General features: G+C 35.0%; 1 protein-coding gene across 3 annotated transcripts in view; it reads left to right on the forward strand.

The window, feature by feature from the left end:
• The window catches only part of STAM (signal transducing adaptor molecule), a 76,661-nt gene that overhangs the window by 24,450 nt on the left and 34,776 nt on the right, over positions 1 to 17,435 (forward strand). For 2 of the 3 annotated variants that reach the window (XM_042945028.1, XM_042945030.1), the window contains 3 exons: positions 13,947 to 14,022; positions 14,104 to 14,199; positions 15,767 to 15,916. In XM_042945028.1, the coding sequence (XP_042800962.1) occupies positions 13,947 to 14,022; positions 14,104 to 14,199; positions 15,767 to 15,916 (322 nt within the window). The remainder of the gene's footprint in view (positions 1 to 13,946; positions 14,023 to 14,103; positions 14,200 to 15,766; positions 15,917 to 17,435) is intronic. The other variant, XM_042945029.1, reaches the window with a different exon arrangement.

Here is a 17,435-nt window from a genome sequence, read left to right on the forward strand (position 1 = left end):
CTCTTGTACTGCTGGTGGGAATGCAAACTGGTGCAGCCGCTCTGGAAAACAGCATGGAGATTCCTCAAAAAATTAAAAATAGATCTACCCTCTGACCCAGCAATAACACTGCTAGGAATTTACCCAAGGGATTCAGGAGTGTTGATGCATAGGGGCACTTGTACCCCAATGTTTACAGCAACACTTTCAAGAAGAGCCCAATTATGGAAAGAGCCTAAATGTCCATCAACTGATGAATGGATAAAGAAGATGTGGTTTGTTTACACAATGGAATACTACTTGGCAATGAGAAAGAATGAAATCTGGCCATTTGCAGCAATGTGGATGGAACTGGAAGGTATTATGCTAAGTGAAATAAGTCAGTCAGAGAAGAACAGATACCATACGTTTTCATTCATATGTGGATCTAGAGAAAGTTAACAGAAGACCATGGGGGAGGGGAAGGGGAAAAAAAGTTACAGAGAGGGAGGGAGGCAAATAATAAGAGACTTATAAACACTGAGAATAAGGGTTGATGGGGGGTGGGGGAGAGGGGAAAGTGGGTGATGGGCATTGAGAAGGGCACCTGTTGGGATGAGCACTGGTGTTGTGTGGAAACCAATTTGACAATAAATTATGTTAAAAAATAAATATATAAAAATAATTCATAGAATTCAAAAAAGGTCTTAGTTTGTAACTTTAAAAGCTGTGTTCCATTTGTGTTTTTTAAATATAATATCAGTAGTTTAGACACATGCTCATTTTTTTTTCGTATTTATTTTAGATAGCTGTCATTATATTCGTTAATATTTCAGCTATCTTTTGGGCATTTAAAAAAAGTGTTTATGTATTTTGAGAGAGAGAGAGAGTACTAGAGCTAGCGGGAGAGGAGCAGAGAGAGAGAGGGAGGCAGAGAGAATCCCAAGCAGGCTCTGTGCGGTCAGCACAATGCCTGACGTGGGGCTCGATCCCACAAAGAGATCATGACCTGAGCCACAATCAAGATATGCTTAACTGACTGAGCCACCCACATGCTCCTCTTTTGGGCATTTTAATTGACATTGTGCAATTTTTATGAATTTACTTAGGGAGTATTTTCAACTTTGCTAATTTAAACAATGAAGTGTAGCTCTGTTTGTGCTTTTTATTTTTTTGTTTATTTTTGAGAGAGAGACAGAGCACAAGTTGGGGAGGGGCAGAGAGAGCGAGGGAGACACAGAATCGGAAGCAGGCTCCTGACTCCGAGCTGTCAGCACAGAGCCCAACGCAGGGCTCAAAACCATGAACCTTGAGATTGTGACCTGAGCCGAAGTCAGACAACTGAGTCACCAACTGAGACCAACTCAGTCAACCAACTGAGCCACCCAGGCATCCCTAGTTCTGTTTGTCCTTTCAAGTAGTCTTTTCTCCTTTCCTCTTCTCTCTTTTCCTTCCACTTGTATTTCCTCCCTTAACATTTATTCCTTTCTGATTCCTTTAAATCCTCATTAAGTTAATTTCCAAGCATTTGTTTATTTATATAAATGTAATATGTCTTCACAGCTCTCATTAATAAAGAATTGTTTGAAAAGGATTAAATAGTAATTGAGATGCTATTCTGATATTATTGAGCTTTAAAAAAAATTTCAAACTCTTAATATTTGTTCATGTGTGATTTCTCTTTAAGAATAATGTTTTATATTTATCCAGGTGCATTTCACTTTTTGTTGTAACTTGGTAATTTCATAATAGGAAGTAATTAGGGCCATTATTAGGACTTTTCACAGGCCCTGGGCACTTTTGCCTTCATGGGTCCATTTCTCCATGAAAATTAATAAAACTATTTTATGACTGTGTTGTTATAAAGACAATATATTATTACACATCCAAACATTTTCTTTGCCTCAGAAGTTCATTGTTTTCCTTTCCTTTTAAAATAAAACATTTTTGTGGGCCCCTGAAATTATTGTGTTGTACCTACATGCCTAAGAAGAATTGTTACAAATTGTGTTAGATAGTCTCAGATCGACTTAGTAGTAGAAAATTATTCAAGTTCTTCTCAGGTGAGTAGTAAACTATGGGATACTTACGGTGGTGTTCATACTTCTTTTCTTTGCTTGTCTGCTTTTATTGTGTGTGGTAAAATACATACAGTATACCATAAAATTTATAAGTTTAACTGTTTTGTGGCATGTTTGGTGACATTCAGTACATTCACATTGTTATGGGGTTAGCGTCACTATCCATCTCCAGTACTCTTTGTCATGCCCAGCGGAAACTGTTTACTAGAAAACTCATATCCCTCTCCCCCAAGCATCTGGTAACCACTTAAAATTTGTTTTTAATCTCTGAAATAATTTTGTAGTTAGTGTATATGCAGAACTTGAGATCTGGTTTACGTTTGTTTAGCTTAATCATATGTTTAGTTATGATTGCTGATGGTAGCATAAGAATATTGGACATTACTGTGGGTTGTCAGTGAGGTATTCTAGATACCTGGTTGCGCTTTACAGAAGATTGGTGTGAGGGGGTGTTCCTGAAACTACACCCATGTGATGTGACATTTCCTGAGACAAATTTAGGTCGGGTAGGTTGAAGTAGAGGGTAGTTATGGATTGGAATGCATTTCATAAGCTTTTTTGTGTACTAGGCAACAGTCTAGATTTTTTAAGAAAGCATTGCCATTTGGTGTTAATCTAATTTTATAAAATATACAGATCTATTTAAGAGGGTGGATTTGGGGATTTGTGCACGGAACTTTAGGGAAAGTTTTTTTTTTCTGTAAGCTTTGATATTTTTATCAAAATGATTTCTAACCATCAGTGTATTGTAGAATTATTTAGTGCACAAATAAAATAATTTATATCGTCTTTCTTCCCCCACCTACCCCCCACAAATCCTTTTCTTCTTCTTTTTTTTTTAACCAAAAAAATCTATCTATTCAAATAGATTGAATCTATTCAAATAGATGAATAGATAACTTTTCATCTATTTTAAAGTTATGGCAGTTTTGAAAATATTTTCAAGTCTTAAGGGGAAGAAAAAGAGCCATCATTGTGAAATTGTCTAAATTTAGTCAGAACTGTGACCCAGAAACACAGCTTCCAATGTTTTGAAAAATCTTCCATAATGATTTCTCTTTTAAAAGTCCTGTTGTTCTATCCTTTAAACCATACGTATATATGTGTGAGTGTATTTATGTGTGTTGGTTTCAGGAAATACATGTGCTCGTATAAAATACATACTTTTTTTTTTTAAGTTTATTTATTTATTTTGAGGGGAAGAGAGAGAGAGAGTACACAAGCAGGGGAGGGGCAGAGAGAGAGGGAAAGAATCCCAAGCAGGCTCTAAGCTGTCATCTTGGAGCCTGATGTGGGGCTCTACCCCATGAATCATGAGATCATGACCTGAGCTGAAATCCAGTGTCGGTTGCTTAGCCCACTGAGCCATGCAGGTGTCCCTGTACTTTTTTCTTTTAAAAATAGATCTATTTTGGCTCAAAAATTAAAACTTAAAAAGATGACATTGATAAGTCTAATGGCCATCCCTGTTTTTCTCCCCATCTTCCATAGGTACCACTTTTGTTTCTTTTGTATCTTTCTGTTGTTTCTTTACTGAAATATGAATTTATTTCCCATTTATATATAATGAACATATTGTATATACTATTCGACATTTTTAGTTAATTCATTAACATATCCTGGTAGCCTTAGAAATGTATTTCTTTTAATGTCTGTTAGTAATGCATTGCTTGTTAAATAGACAAATTTAGAAATCATTTTCTAGTTTAACATCAATTTTTGATTAGTGATATGTAGAATATTTAACACACTTTAATAATTGCTAACTAAAATTATTTAATTAATGATTGTAAATAGTTGTATGAATCTCAGGAAGCCTAGTAGATGTTATTACTGTTTGCTTCATATAAGGTTATTGAAGGTTTTTTTAAGCCTGAAATGTTTGAATATGCTGGATTTAAAACCTTAAAGAACATTTTTAAAATTTTTTCTGACTTCCTAAGATATTCACATGATTTTTAGTGTGTGGTTCCAGTGTATGAGTAAGTACTGAAAAATGCCTAGCCATTGAGGTCATATGATGGACTGAAAAGTCAGTTTAGAATCAAGAGAACTTTGAATGATGGTAGCAGTTTTCCTTAACATGTCTTCACATAATGAATAGCTTTTGTCTGTTAGTTTTAATTGATTTGTCTATATTCTCATGTGAAAAATAAATGTGAAGGGTAGGTCTTGATTGCCCACAATAACAAGTTAAAATTAAAGTTCAGAAATTGGCATCCAGATTGATTTCTGGTATTACTTTATGTCTGAATTGTGTTTGCTTGGCTTTAGACAAAGATACAGTTGACTGAATGTGGAAAACATGATACAAATTTTCTCTTTACTTGGCTAAGGGATCTGTTTAGGTAGTAAATCATTGATTTATTCCTATAGAATTAGAAGGATAATGATAGTCATTACTGACGTTTTGTGAAAAATACAAATAGGGGCCTTTGGAAAAGAATTTGCTAAAATTTTTATGCTTTTAATTTTGTCTGTATCATCTTGACTTGGGCTGTGACTGTTTCTGTTTTTCAACTGGGAATGGATAGAATATTTCCTGATATTTTTGAGGAAAAAATAATCTCTGACTCACACATTTTCAGTCCAGTAGAGAAACAGATGTCTTTCAATACCCTTAATTTTCAAGGTCTTTTAAGTGCTTTTTTAAAGAATGGTAGCCAACTGTTATTGATGGCATCAGTCATTTTTTCTTTTATTTGACAAAACAGTGAGTACTGGCCAGGTATAATGCTTCAAGTATGCAGTGGTAAATAAAGCAATATAGCCTTTGTCATCAGCTGTGGTGACAGTCTACTTGTGGAAGGTAGAAATAGATAACAAGTGAAGGAGATAGTGATCAGAGTGCTTTAGTGGAGAATAAAAGGGGAGACCTACTTAGATTTTTTAGGAAAGCTCTACTGTGAAGGGGTAACATTTACGCTATGACTTTAAAGCTGAGAAGAAGCAAAGAGCTGAAAGCAAGAAGTCCCAGGCAGAGGGAGTAACATCTACATGAATTCCTGCAAGCTTAGTGCTTTTTAAGAACTTGAAAGGTACACAGGGTAGCTGGAGAAGAGGTGATTTGCCCTAAATGAGTACAGAGTTGGATATAAGAGAGTGAGTGAGTTAGAAAAATAGAAGTGCTAGTTGGAATGCTTGAAATTGAGATTATAGAGGTTTTTCATTTATTGGCAATAATATGGTCTAGGATTATGACCATGGTAGTTAATAAGGTGGGATAGAAGTTGAAAAGACAAGATATTGGGAACATCACCTGTGTAGTAATTAACATCTCTGAGAATTAAGACAGGAGTGATGTTGGACAGAGTAGTAGGGAGCCAGGAGTTAAAATCATTGAGGGATGAGGGGGCAATTGAGGTTTTTTAAATAATTGCATTAAGAAGATAGTCTGACCTGATGAAAACTGGACTGTTTTAGGAAAGAGGGAGGGAGAATGATTTGGAAGTAGTAAAGGGGGCAAAGAATGCCCATATATAGTAAGAGTAGTGTCGTCCCTAGCCAGATTTCTGTAGAGCAAAAGGCCTGAGGAGCAGGGCTTTTGTTGACAACAGACTGTGAATTCTAGAGGACAGAGTGGAGAAGTTTCAGAAGGTGGAAAGTAATGCATAGGCAGAGCTGTTTAATGATGAAAAGAATAGTCTGGAGCTTCTCTTCAGGCACTGGGAAATAGGAATAATAGACATGTGTTCTCAAATTCTCAATTATTGTTTAGTAGAGAAAGTTGAGTGCCTAAGACTTGCTCTAGACCTTTGCAGATGGAACCTTTGAGACCTGGGAAGGAGTAGTTGGGGCTCTCTTTTGAGCCCTGTCCGTAAAGGTGAAGAGGCTTCAGATGGGATAGTCTTTTTTTCTTCTTTTTTTTTTTTAACTAAATTTCACTTGACATACGGTGTTATATAAATTTCAGGTGTACAATATAGTAATTCATCCCTTCCATATACATCACTGTGGGCTCATCATGGGATAGTCAGTCTTCCATAGAGTTGAAGGTTTCACTCTTATCTTTTGCAAAGTTGAACATCCTTTTCTATGTTTAAGAGCTTTTTATGTTTCCTTTTCTGTGAACTGTCTATACATATCCTTTCATTTCTTATAGTTTTTGATACATTAGGGACAGACCTTGTCTATAATTTATGTGTATATATGTGTATATGTATGTTACATTGTTCTTTTGACTTTGTTGTTTTTCCATTTAGAAGATTTTAATTTTATATGATTATTATGGTTTGTAGAATTATGAATTGTATAGGACTTTCCCTCTCTCAGGCTTTACTGGAATTAACTCATTTTTTCTTTGTGGTTTCATTTTTTTTGTTTGTTTGTTTCTTTCGTAATTAATAGACTTTGGTTTTTAAATACAGTTTAAAAAATTTTTAATGTTTATTTTTTTGAGGAAGGGAGAGAGAAAGAGCACGAGCAGGGGAGGGGCAGAGAGAAAGGGAGACACAGAATCTGAACTAAAGTAGGCTCCAGGCTCTGAGCTGTCAGCACAGCCCCAATACAGTTTTAGATTTGCAGAAAAGGTGAGCATACAGAACAAAGAATTCTGTATACCTACCCTATCCCTTACGTGAAGCTACCCCTATTATTAACATCTTGCATTGTGTGGGACATATGTTACAAGTAGTGAATCAGTAATGATACATTATTATTAACTAAAGTCCACAGTTTCCATAAAGTCTCATTTTGTGCTGTACACTTTTATGGATTTTGACAAATCTTTAATGATATGTATCTGTCATTACAATATCACACAGAATAGCTTCACCATCTTGAAAAGGTCCTGTGCTCCAGCTGTTCATTCCTTTTCTCCCTTTTTCTGAACCTTTGACAACCATTGTTTTGGTTTGGGTTTTTTACTGCTTTTATAATGCTGCCTTTACTAAAATGTCATATAATTGAGATGATATAATATGTAGCCTTTCATACTGGCTTCTTTTATTTAGCAAAAGGCATTTAAGTTTCATCTGTGTCTTTTCATGGCTTGATAGCTCACTTCATTTTATTTCTGAATAATATTCCATTTTATGGGTGCACTGTAGTTTTGTTTATCCATTCATCTATTGAAAGACTTCTTGATTCCTTCCAGTTTTTGGTAACTGTGAATAAAGCCAATATGAAATATATTCAGGTACAGGTGTTTTGTGTGTGGACTCAGGCTTTCAAATTCAGTTGGGTAAATACCTAGGAGCATGGTTGCTGGATCATTTGGAAGACTATGATTGGCTTTGTAAGAAACTGCCAGACTGGGGCGCCTGGGTGGCTCAGTCGGTTAAGCGTCTGACTTCAGCTCAGGTCACGATCTCGCGGTCCGCGAGTTCGAGCCCCGCGTCGGGCTCTGGGCTGATGGCTCAGAGCCTGGAGCTTGCTTCCGATTCTGTGTCTCCCTCTCTCTCTGCCCCTCCCCCGTTCATGCTGTGTCTCTCTCTGTCTCAAAAATAAATAAACGTTAAAAAAAAAAAAATTAAAAAAAAAAAGAAACTGCCAAACTGTCTTCCAAAGTCTCTGTATTGGTGGTTTCGTTTTTTACATTTAAATCTTTGATCTATTTGGAATATCCTCTTATGTAGTATAAGGTATGGCTCTAACTTTATTCTTTTCTGTTTGGGTACCTAAAATTCCAGCGCCATTTTTTTGTATAATCCATCTTTTTCCTGTCTGATTTGAAATACTGCCTTTATATATTATGCTCCTTTACATATATATACACTGTGTATATTACCCCAACTATTTTAGAACTTTATCTTTTGTTTCATTGGTGCTGCTACCACCTGATTTCAATTATTAAAGCCTTAGACTACATTTCAGTAATTGACAGGGCTAGATTTCCTTTTCTGCCTCCCCCCCCCCCCCCCCTTGAAGTTTTTCTAAATACTCCTTCCCCTTCCTGCTGTCCCCATATAAACCTTTGGGATTGGCTTGACTAGTTTAAAAACAAAACTGTTTCTTTTTAAATTGGCTTTGTTTTGAATTAATAAATTGTTCTATGATACTAAATCTTCCTATTCAAGAACATAGCGTATCTTCGTATTTTTTAGTAGTGTTGCAAAGTTTTCCACTTATAGTCTTGAACATTTTTGGTGAAGTGTCTTATAAGATATTTTGTCCTTTTGGCTACTGTTTAAGTGGAGCCTTTCTTTAACTGGCTGTTTGATAGGAATTTTCTCTTTTTAATGGTGGACTGTATTAAATATAACATCTGTTTATCCCGAAGAGAATGACCCATTGTAAGGGGAGAAAGAAGATGATGATTGAGGAAGTGGGGATAGTAGCAGGAGCCAAGTCCTTGACTAGCATAGGGTTCTGATTCAATCTCATTTTTTCGTCTTTATTTGTCCTAGACAATGATTTTACTTTTGGATTTTACTGCAGTTTTTAAAACACCATATATTTTATAGCTAGGACCTGTAGAATCCTCGTGACTGTAGAGATCATTTCATAGATGAGGAAGCTAAAGCCCTGATATTTTATTTTTTATTTATATAAAAAAATTAAAATTTATTTCAGAGAGTAAGCATTGCATGCAAGTGGTGGGGGAGGGGGAGAGGGGGAGAGAGAGAATCTTGGGCTCCATGCTAAGCATGGATCCCACGACCCTGGGATCATGACCTGAGTCAAAATCAAGAGTTGGACACTCAGCTGACTGAGCCACCCAGGCACCCCAAGCACTGAGATTTTTAATGTGACTTTTCCAAAAGTAGTAGCAGAGGCAAAATTCAAAATTGGGTTTTTACTCCCAATTTTATTTTTTCTCACTTCTTTGTGCTGTATTCTTAGGCACTTAAAACGAACAGTTATTTGAAAGTTAAAGTCATGAATCAAGACATGCCAATCTGATATTGAAGTATCAATATGTATTGATATACATGTATTATATATTATAATACATGTATTATATATTATAATACATGTATTATATATTGTATTATATAGTATATGTATTATGTATTGCACATATTTTGCATTACATGTATTATATGTCATGGATCTGTGGGTTAACAGCTGGGCACTTCTTGCTTGAGGTCGCTCATGAACTTGCAGTCACCTGATGGCTGGGACTGGAGTCATCTGAAGGCCTGAGTGGGATGATGCTCAATATGGCTGGCAATTGATGGCTGGCAGTCAGTTAGGACCTCAGCTGGAGCTGTCACTTGAAACACTAACCAAAACCTGTACATGTGGCTTGAGTTTCTCACTGAATAGTAGCTGGGATCTCAGAGGGAGCATCCTAAGAGCAAATGTTCTAAGATGTAGGTGAAGTCTACACAGCTTTTTATGAACTATATGTCTCACAATATCACTTTTACTACATTATGTTGATCAAGCAAGTCACTGAGGTCAGCCCAGATTCAGGAGGAGGGTTAGTAAACTACCTCTTGATAGGAAATGTCATAGTCACTTCATACAAGAGCATGTGGGAAGGGAGTTACTATTGTGGGTATCTTTGGAATACATAATTTGCCACAGAGGCCAGCTCTAAATATTGAATGCGAGCTTTGACCTAGATAACAAAACAATGAATATATATCATTAGAGTAAAACAGTGGATTTTAGTAAACAAAATTGTAAATTCCAGTTTTTCATACCTGAGACACAGTCATTAAGAACGTGAATGACAAATGTGATGTAAGTGTCTCTTACTATTTTTATCTAATATTTATTTATGACTTTTTACATAGAAAGTTGTTCTGTGTTCAGAGTTCTACCCATTTGTAGATATTTGTAAATAAAAACAACTAACATGTGAAAGCTGATTTGGTAGTCATAAAGATTTAGTTTGATGGTGACCTTTTGTGGCTTTGTTTTATATATAAGACTTGGTAAAACTTAGCTTATGAAAATTCATAAAAGCCAAAGTGAAAATGATGGCATAACATTAGTTAATGAAAGCATTATCAGCAGAGTTACTTGCTACCTGTTGAACTTTTTTTCCATAGTGTCATTGTAATATACATGGAGATGGTGATTGAGTCTGACAGTATTGGTCACAGGATGAATCATAAGGGTCGGTATTGTTCAGCACTCCATATGAACATATGGCACTGTAGGTAGAGGGCTTTTGCTTTCTGGATACTTTTTCAATAAGATGAATGAGCAAGAATGAAACATTTTATTAATTCACTTAGGTTAGGTTAGGTTGAAGAGTGACTGCTGATACAATGTATTTAAAGACTGTATCCTTTCCAGAATTGCCTTAAAAGCTTCATTTCTGCAGTCTGTGTTTTCTGTGGGAAACTGGAAAAGTCTGAATTGCAAAAGAAAGCATGGTAGCATGGCCCTGTGATATTTGTGTCTGAAGATTAAGGAGATTTCACGCCTTAGTTTTTCATTTACCTTCCAGCCTAAGATAGTTTATTTTTAGACGTTGTAACTTCACATAGAAACTGAATGGCTGAGAGTGGTATGATGGGAGATGAGTGGGAGTAGAGAGGATTTGATAGAAAAGAGCCCCCTCTTAAAGCTCTGTCTTGCTTTCTTTGAAGCCCACAGTAGTTTGTTGAGGTGGGTTGGAATAAGAACTTGTGAATGGTGAAATTGACTTCAGTGCTTTAGTTCATCAGAACTAACATTTGCTAAGGCAGCTGTGTACATTCCTGACAAATCTGTCCATTCTGGCTAGTCTTTGATTTGAGAAAAAGTCGTTAGAAGCCCCAGCTACATGAAAGTACAGGTATCCCCTGCTTTTGGAAGGTTTGTTTTATGCCACTTCGCAGTTACAGAAAGACCTGTTTACCTTAACTAAAAGAAATTTGAAGAGGTTTTTCACTTTTACAAAAAAAGGCCCAAAGTGACTTTCTTTTAATTAATATTGATATTCTCTTTTCCTATCTTGTTTCTGTCTTTTAATCTGTCTATATTTAAAGTAGATTTTCCTGGGGCATCTGGGTGGCTCAGTCGGTTAAGCGGCCGACTTAGGCTCAGGTCATGATCTCGCGGTCCGTGAGTTCGAGCCCCACGTCAGGTTCTGTGCTGACAGCTCAGAGCCTGGAGCCTGTTTCAGATTCTGTGTCTCCCTCTCTCTGACCCTCCCCCATTCATGCTCTGTCTCTCTCTGTCTCAAAAATAAATAAACGTTAAAAAAAAATAAATTTAAAGTAGATTTTCCTGTAGATAGTTTATAGCCAGCATATACCTGGTCCTTTTTTATCCAATTTGAGTCTCTGCCTAGTAATTGGAGTGTTTAGGTTATTTATATTTAATGTAGTTATTGATATGGTTGGATTTAAAGCTACCATTTTGCTGTTAGTTTTCAGTATGTTTTATTTGTTCTTCCCTTTGTTTTCTATTTTTTTCTTTTCATTTTTTTATGATCATATTTTATCTCCATTTTGGGCCATAACCTGTGGCTCAAAGAGGAAATCACAACAGCGTTTGGAAAATATTTTCAGTGAAATGAAAGTGAAAATGAAATATATCAACACTTGGAGGATGTAGCTATAGCTATCCATAGAGGTAAATTTATAGAATTAAATGTTTATGTTTGAAGAAGAAATGTCCCAAGTCCATGATCTAAATTTTTATCTTAAGAAACAAGGAGAGCAAATGTAAAGGAAGCAGAAGAAAGGAAATGAAGAAAATAAGAACAGAGACCTATGAAACTGGAAAGAGAAAAACAATAGGGAAAATTCAGAAGTAAAGCTGGTTCTTTGAAAAAAATCTTGTGGATTTTATCCCAGGCATGCAAGCCTGGTTCACCCTTGAAAATAAATCAGTGTAATTTACTGTCTCAAAGCCTAAAGAAAAAAACATATAATCATCTCAATAAATGTGGAAAGTTCCTTTGAAAAAAATTCAATTTACATTTGTAACAAAAACTTTAAGAACTAAAGGAAATTTCCTCAACCTGATAAAGGATATCTACAGAAAAATTGTGTATTCAGCACAATAGCAATTATTTGATAGAATTCATTACTGAAGTCATCCGGACTTAGAATTTTCTTTCTTGGAACTCATTTTATAAGCCCTTCAATAGGTCAGTACCAAAAACAAAGAAAAGCACAGACCGGTTATGTACAAAGGTACAAAAATCCTCAACAATATTGTAATCAAACCCAATAACATATAAAAAGGATAATGTATTATGACCAACTGTGGTCCAATTTTCTTTTTTTTTTTTAATGTTTTTATTTATATTTGAGAGAGATGGAGAGAGAGACAGAAAGACAGACAGACAGAGGCAGTACATGAGCAGGGGAGGAATGGAGAGAGGTGGAGACAATCTGAGGCAGGCTCTAGACTTTGAGCTGTCAGCACAGAACCCAGCGTAGGACTTGAACTCACAAGCTGTCGTATCATGACCTGAGCCAAAGTCGGACACTTAACCAACTGAGCCACCCAGGCGCCCCCAATTTTCTTTACGTTATTCATTTATAGTATAATTTTATCGTGGTCTAAAGACATAGCATGTTATCATTTCAATTTTTAAAAAGTTAAGTTTTTTTTTAATGGTTCAATATATGGTCTATCTTGGTTAGTATTCTGTGTGCACCACAAGTAATATCTATCCCGCAATTGTAGAGTGCAATGTTCCTTACCTATTTTTCTGTTTAATTGTTTTATCTATTTCTAAGAAAGGAATGAAGTCTCCCAACTAAATTGTGGATTTGTCTCTCTTTTCAGTTTTATCAGTTTTTGCTTCATGTATTTCAAAGCTCTGTTTTTGGATAAGAATACACATCTAGATGTTTTATGTCTTCTTGGAGAATTGATTCCCTTATCATTATGTAATTTTACTCTATATCCCTGGTAATATTACTTAAAGTGCAATTTGTCTGATACTAGTATAGCTACTTCAGCTTTCTTGTTTGCATGATAAATCTTTCTTTCCTCCATCCTTTTACTTTTAACTTATGTAAGTCTTTATATTTAAACAGTTTCTTATAGGGAGCATTTAGGTGGGCCCTGCTTTTTTTAATCCATTCTAGCAATCTGTCTTTTATTTGGTGTGCTTAGACCATTTGCATTTAATATAAATGTTGATATGATTGGATTAAAATGTCAAAATTTGCTATTTTTCTAGATGATATCTGTAAGGTTGAACTTATGCTTTTTTATTGTCTTTATATACCAATTGAATATTTTTATGATTTTCTTTTATTTCCATTTCTCTTTTAAAAATATTTTTAGTGATGATCTGTATTAAATTTATTTGGTCTTTTTTCCCCTCTGTACTTAAGTTCATGTACCTAAGCGTGTCTTCAAGTTTTACTGATCTTTTAGAAAATCAAAATTCAGGGAGGCCAAGGGAGACAGAATTTATAAGACACAGTAGAAGGAGCTATATGAAGAAATAGTTCTGGTCTGCATTTTGATTTCTGTTCCCTCAACTCAGATCACCATTCACTTCTTAGGATCATCTTCTCTGCCCTGAGATCCGGAAATTGCCTTTAGGCAGAAAGCCTGTACCGATATTTGAGAAGTGCCTCTGAGTGGAAAGTTGAGGCAAATGTCTGTCTTAATCTAATTGTATTCCTTCTTAGAGACTATTCAACACTGCCTATGGCCTGATGTCCCAAACAGTTACCTAAGTATATATTTTAAGTATATTTTTCTACTTTTCTCATTGTTTACAACAGGAATATAAGTTTAGGTCCAGTTATTCCATCATGACCGGAAGTGGAAGTTTTGGTCTACCATTTTATTTCCAGAACTTTTTTTTCATCCAGAAGTAGGATTCCTCCTGTATGGAATGCCTAATGTATGATTGCTAAGGAAGAGAGCCTGTTAATTTTGTTTGAAAAATTTAAAGGAACTTGTTAGTATACAGTTGAATTGTGTCATTAATAAGAATTAAACTTCTCTACCATATTCTGCCTTTTGTATGGTACAGTCTATTACCTATTATGTTAAGGGGGAAAATGGCTGGATGTACTACTAATTGTTACATTTCTCATTTTTTAGACCTAAAGATTGTCTTCGGTCTATTATGAGAAGGGTGAACCATAAAGATCCTCATGTTGCTATGCAGGCTCTGACTGTGAGTGATTTCATTTTAAGTTTTACCACAAAATTTTCTGCTAAAACAGAGCCTTTTTAACTTGCTATTTTATGCTTTTAGCTTCTAGGAGCATGTGTATCAAACTGTGGCAAAATTTTTCATTTAGAAGTATGTTCAAGAGATTTTGCTAGTGAAGTAAGCAACGTATTAAACAAGGTAAGGGACATTATACAGTCTTTTTCTTTCATGTATTTTATTCAGTTCTTTACATTTTAAATCACAAAGGACTGGTCTGTGCTTTCTTTCTTTTTTTAAAAACGCTTCCTAGGCTATGTCTATTCAGCATGTCAGTATGTAAGTTATTTTGCTGAAGAGACTATAGATTTATGTACTTAGATAATTTTTTTTCCAAACCAGATTAGACTATATTTAACCTGTTTTCTTCATCATTCCTTTCATCTGATAAGAAAATATGTGTATTTTTTTATCTGATTAAATAATACCAGTGTGTTTTAGGCACCGTTTTTATAACCATTTGTGTAGCCACAGAGGTATTTTCCCAGTGTAGAAGCGTTCAGAAATACTGCCAAAATATGGCACTGTTTTCATTGTGACATGAGTAAGGCCACTACCTGACCACGATAGGATTTTAATACTATACTCTTTATTTAACTGAATGTATCATAAAAAATTCACTTTAAGCAGTTTAAAAAATTTAAGTGAGTAATATGTGAATTTTCCTAGTAAAAATTTGTGCCTTCTAAAGGTAATTATTTTTTATTTTTTTCGGCGGGGGGACGGGAAGGATGCAGTGTTATATAATCAAGAAAAATTTTAAGATGTGAAAAGGGAAAATTTTCATATTTTTGGGGGAAGATGAGTATTTCTCGGTTTTAGTAGAAAACAGTTCAGAAATAGATAAAAATTTGTTTCCATAATTCTTTACAGAATTTCTGTACCTTGTTTTCAAACATGATCATGTGTTCTTTTCATGTTTTGCTTTATTCTTTATTTATATTTAGGTGTCTTCTAATTAATAACCATTCTTTTAATGTCCTGAGTGTCCCTCAAAATGTATGGTTGTTTGTGAATAGATTCTAGTGTATTCTATAATTTAATTGAAGATGTGATATGCAGATTTGTGTTTAGTAGCAGGAACAACTATTTTGAAAAGCAAACAGCTACATACAGGAAAAAGGACTACTTTATTTTCCAAATACATATTGATTTTATACTTAAGGGGGAGGTGTTATTTTGAAGAAATGAGGTTTCTAGGAATATTGACATGCAGTGGACCTCAAACCAGCCTCTGATAATTAAACAACTTGGGGAAAAGACACAGTCAGGCATATTAAAAGTCAGGGATTAGGAATAAAGGAACTATCATTTTTTTCTCTTCCCAGCTTATTTTTTACTGGTCTGCAAAATTACCAAAACAAAACAGACTACTTTTCTGTGTCTTCCTGATATACAAAGCTCGCTTAGTTGCGAAATACTCTAAAAAGTTCTGTCTCTCTGACCTCCAGTATAAGTTAGTACACACTGTTTTACTTTGATATGAGGGATGTACGTTGATATCACCTATTGTTTTTTCATAATGTGAAAAAATATTTGATTATTTCTAGTAACCAACTATATTTTCTTATGTATTATCTATAGCTAGGGATAATTTGTGATTCAAAAAAATGTCTACAGCACTTTTATAATATTTATATTTAATGTATCTGTGTTAAATTACCCAGGCAATTAGTACCTTTTAATGAAAATTTTTCTCTATTTTCAGGGTCATCCTAAAGTCTGTGAAAAATTAAAGGCTCTTATGGTTGAATGGACAGATGAATTTAAGAATGATCCACAGCTTAGTCTAATATCAGCAATGATTAAGAACCTTAAGGAGCAAGGAGTTACATTTCCAGCTATTGGCTCTCAGGTATTTTGTAAAGTTACATGTGTGCTATAGTTGGTTTCTCTAAAGTAGCCACATTTATATGAAGTTTTCTTTTTTCTTCCAAACCAGGTAGTTTTTACTATCCCAAAGGAATTTTTGTTATTAAGTCCTGCGTTCAGTGATGCCAGAAAAATTCAGGGGAATATTTATTTGTTCCAACTTCCACTTTCCCACTGTTTCTCCTTCTTTATAAATAAATTAGATTAGCATTTTGCAATTAAAAAAATTTTGAGTTTTTAATAATATAGACAAAACTGCTGTATGGTATCAGCTAATACTGACAGTCTTCTTAAATGCTCTTAATTCTTTAATTTTATCTACAAAGAATGACAGCCTAAAAGTTGGGCTGTCCTTAAAATTTAAGGGTGAGTTTGAGTTTGTTTTGATAGTGAAATTTATGAATACTTGTATTAAAAGTGAGACGGAGATAAGGGAGTCGATGAGAAGAGAAACGCATGAAGCAGCTTTTCACTTAATTAGAACTGACCAGTGCATAAATACGATTGAGTGAAAGGCTGAAATTTCCTTTCTGCCTCTCCCTTCCCCAGTTTATATAATGGGATCAACCTCTAATTTATGTCACGAAGAAAGCATTTTTGAAAGGGTATCTTTTATTTTTTTTCTATTCTGAGTAAGCATCCTTTGAGATGCCCAGCGAATCTAGGGGGCCTTAAAATGTGTGATAATTTATTATACTGTCTTTCCCTACGGCATGGACTGGGGTGAAATATGACAAGTGGTGTGAAAGCATGCACAGAAAACTCTCAAGCTGTGGAGGGCTCAAGTTCGGGGTTTTGAGCACTTCACCGAATTATGAAGTGATTTATCCAGACTTAACTTTCTTCCCAAAGTACTCTTTTAGTTTGTCTGAATAGTCTTGAGATGTGAAGATGCAGAAATATATTTGGGAGATACGGGAAGGGCAGGATATTTTTCTTCTTACTTGAAATTTGACTTATGAATAGTTTTATAATGATAAATTATGTCTTTAAGAAGTATTTATTCATAATTTGTAGCTGGCTTTTACTACTCTCAGAATGTTTTCTAACATCTTTGTAATTAGGGAATAATTTCATGCAGAGCAACAACAACCTATTTTATAATTAAGTTCCTTGACAAGACAGGCGATGTTTAATTACCAAAGGGTAGACTCCCTATAGAAAACTAGAGTATAGATGCTTACTGAAATTACAGTTTCTGTGGCCCGAGAAGCTATCCTAGAGCTTGTTACTTAAAATGTAGCTTGTTGATCATCATCATCACCACATGGAAGCTTGTTAGAAATGAAGTATCTTAGGTGCCACTCCAGACCTATGGATTTATTATCTCTATTTTAACAAGATCTCCAGATGATTCTGTGTGCACGTTAAAGTTTGGGAAGCACCGCTCTTGATCTTGAGTACGGCTTTCAGTACAAGTGAAAACTATTTTTCAGTCCACGATGGAATTTGTTCCAGTTAGAGAAGGAAGGACTAACGATCTATGTGTCATGTAGCTTTGTTTC

Source organism: Panthera leo, chromosome B4 (assembly GCF_018350215.1).
Source record: "Panthera leo isolate Ple1 chromosome B4, P.leo_Ple1_pat1.1, whole genome shotgun sequence".
Taxonomy (NCBI): domain Eukaryota; kingdom Metazoa; phylum Chordata; class Mammalia; order Carnivora; family Felidae; genus Panthera; species Panthera leo.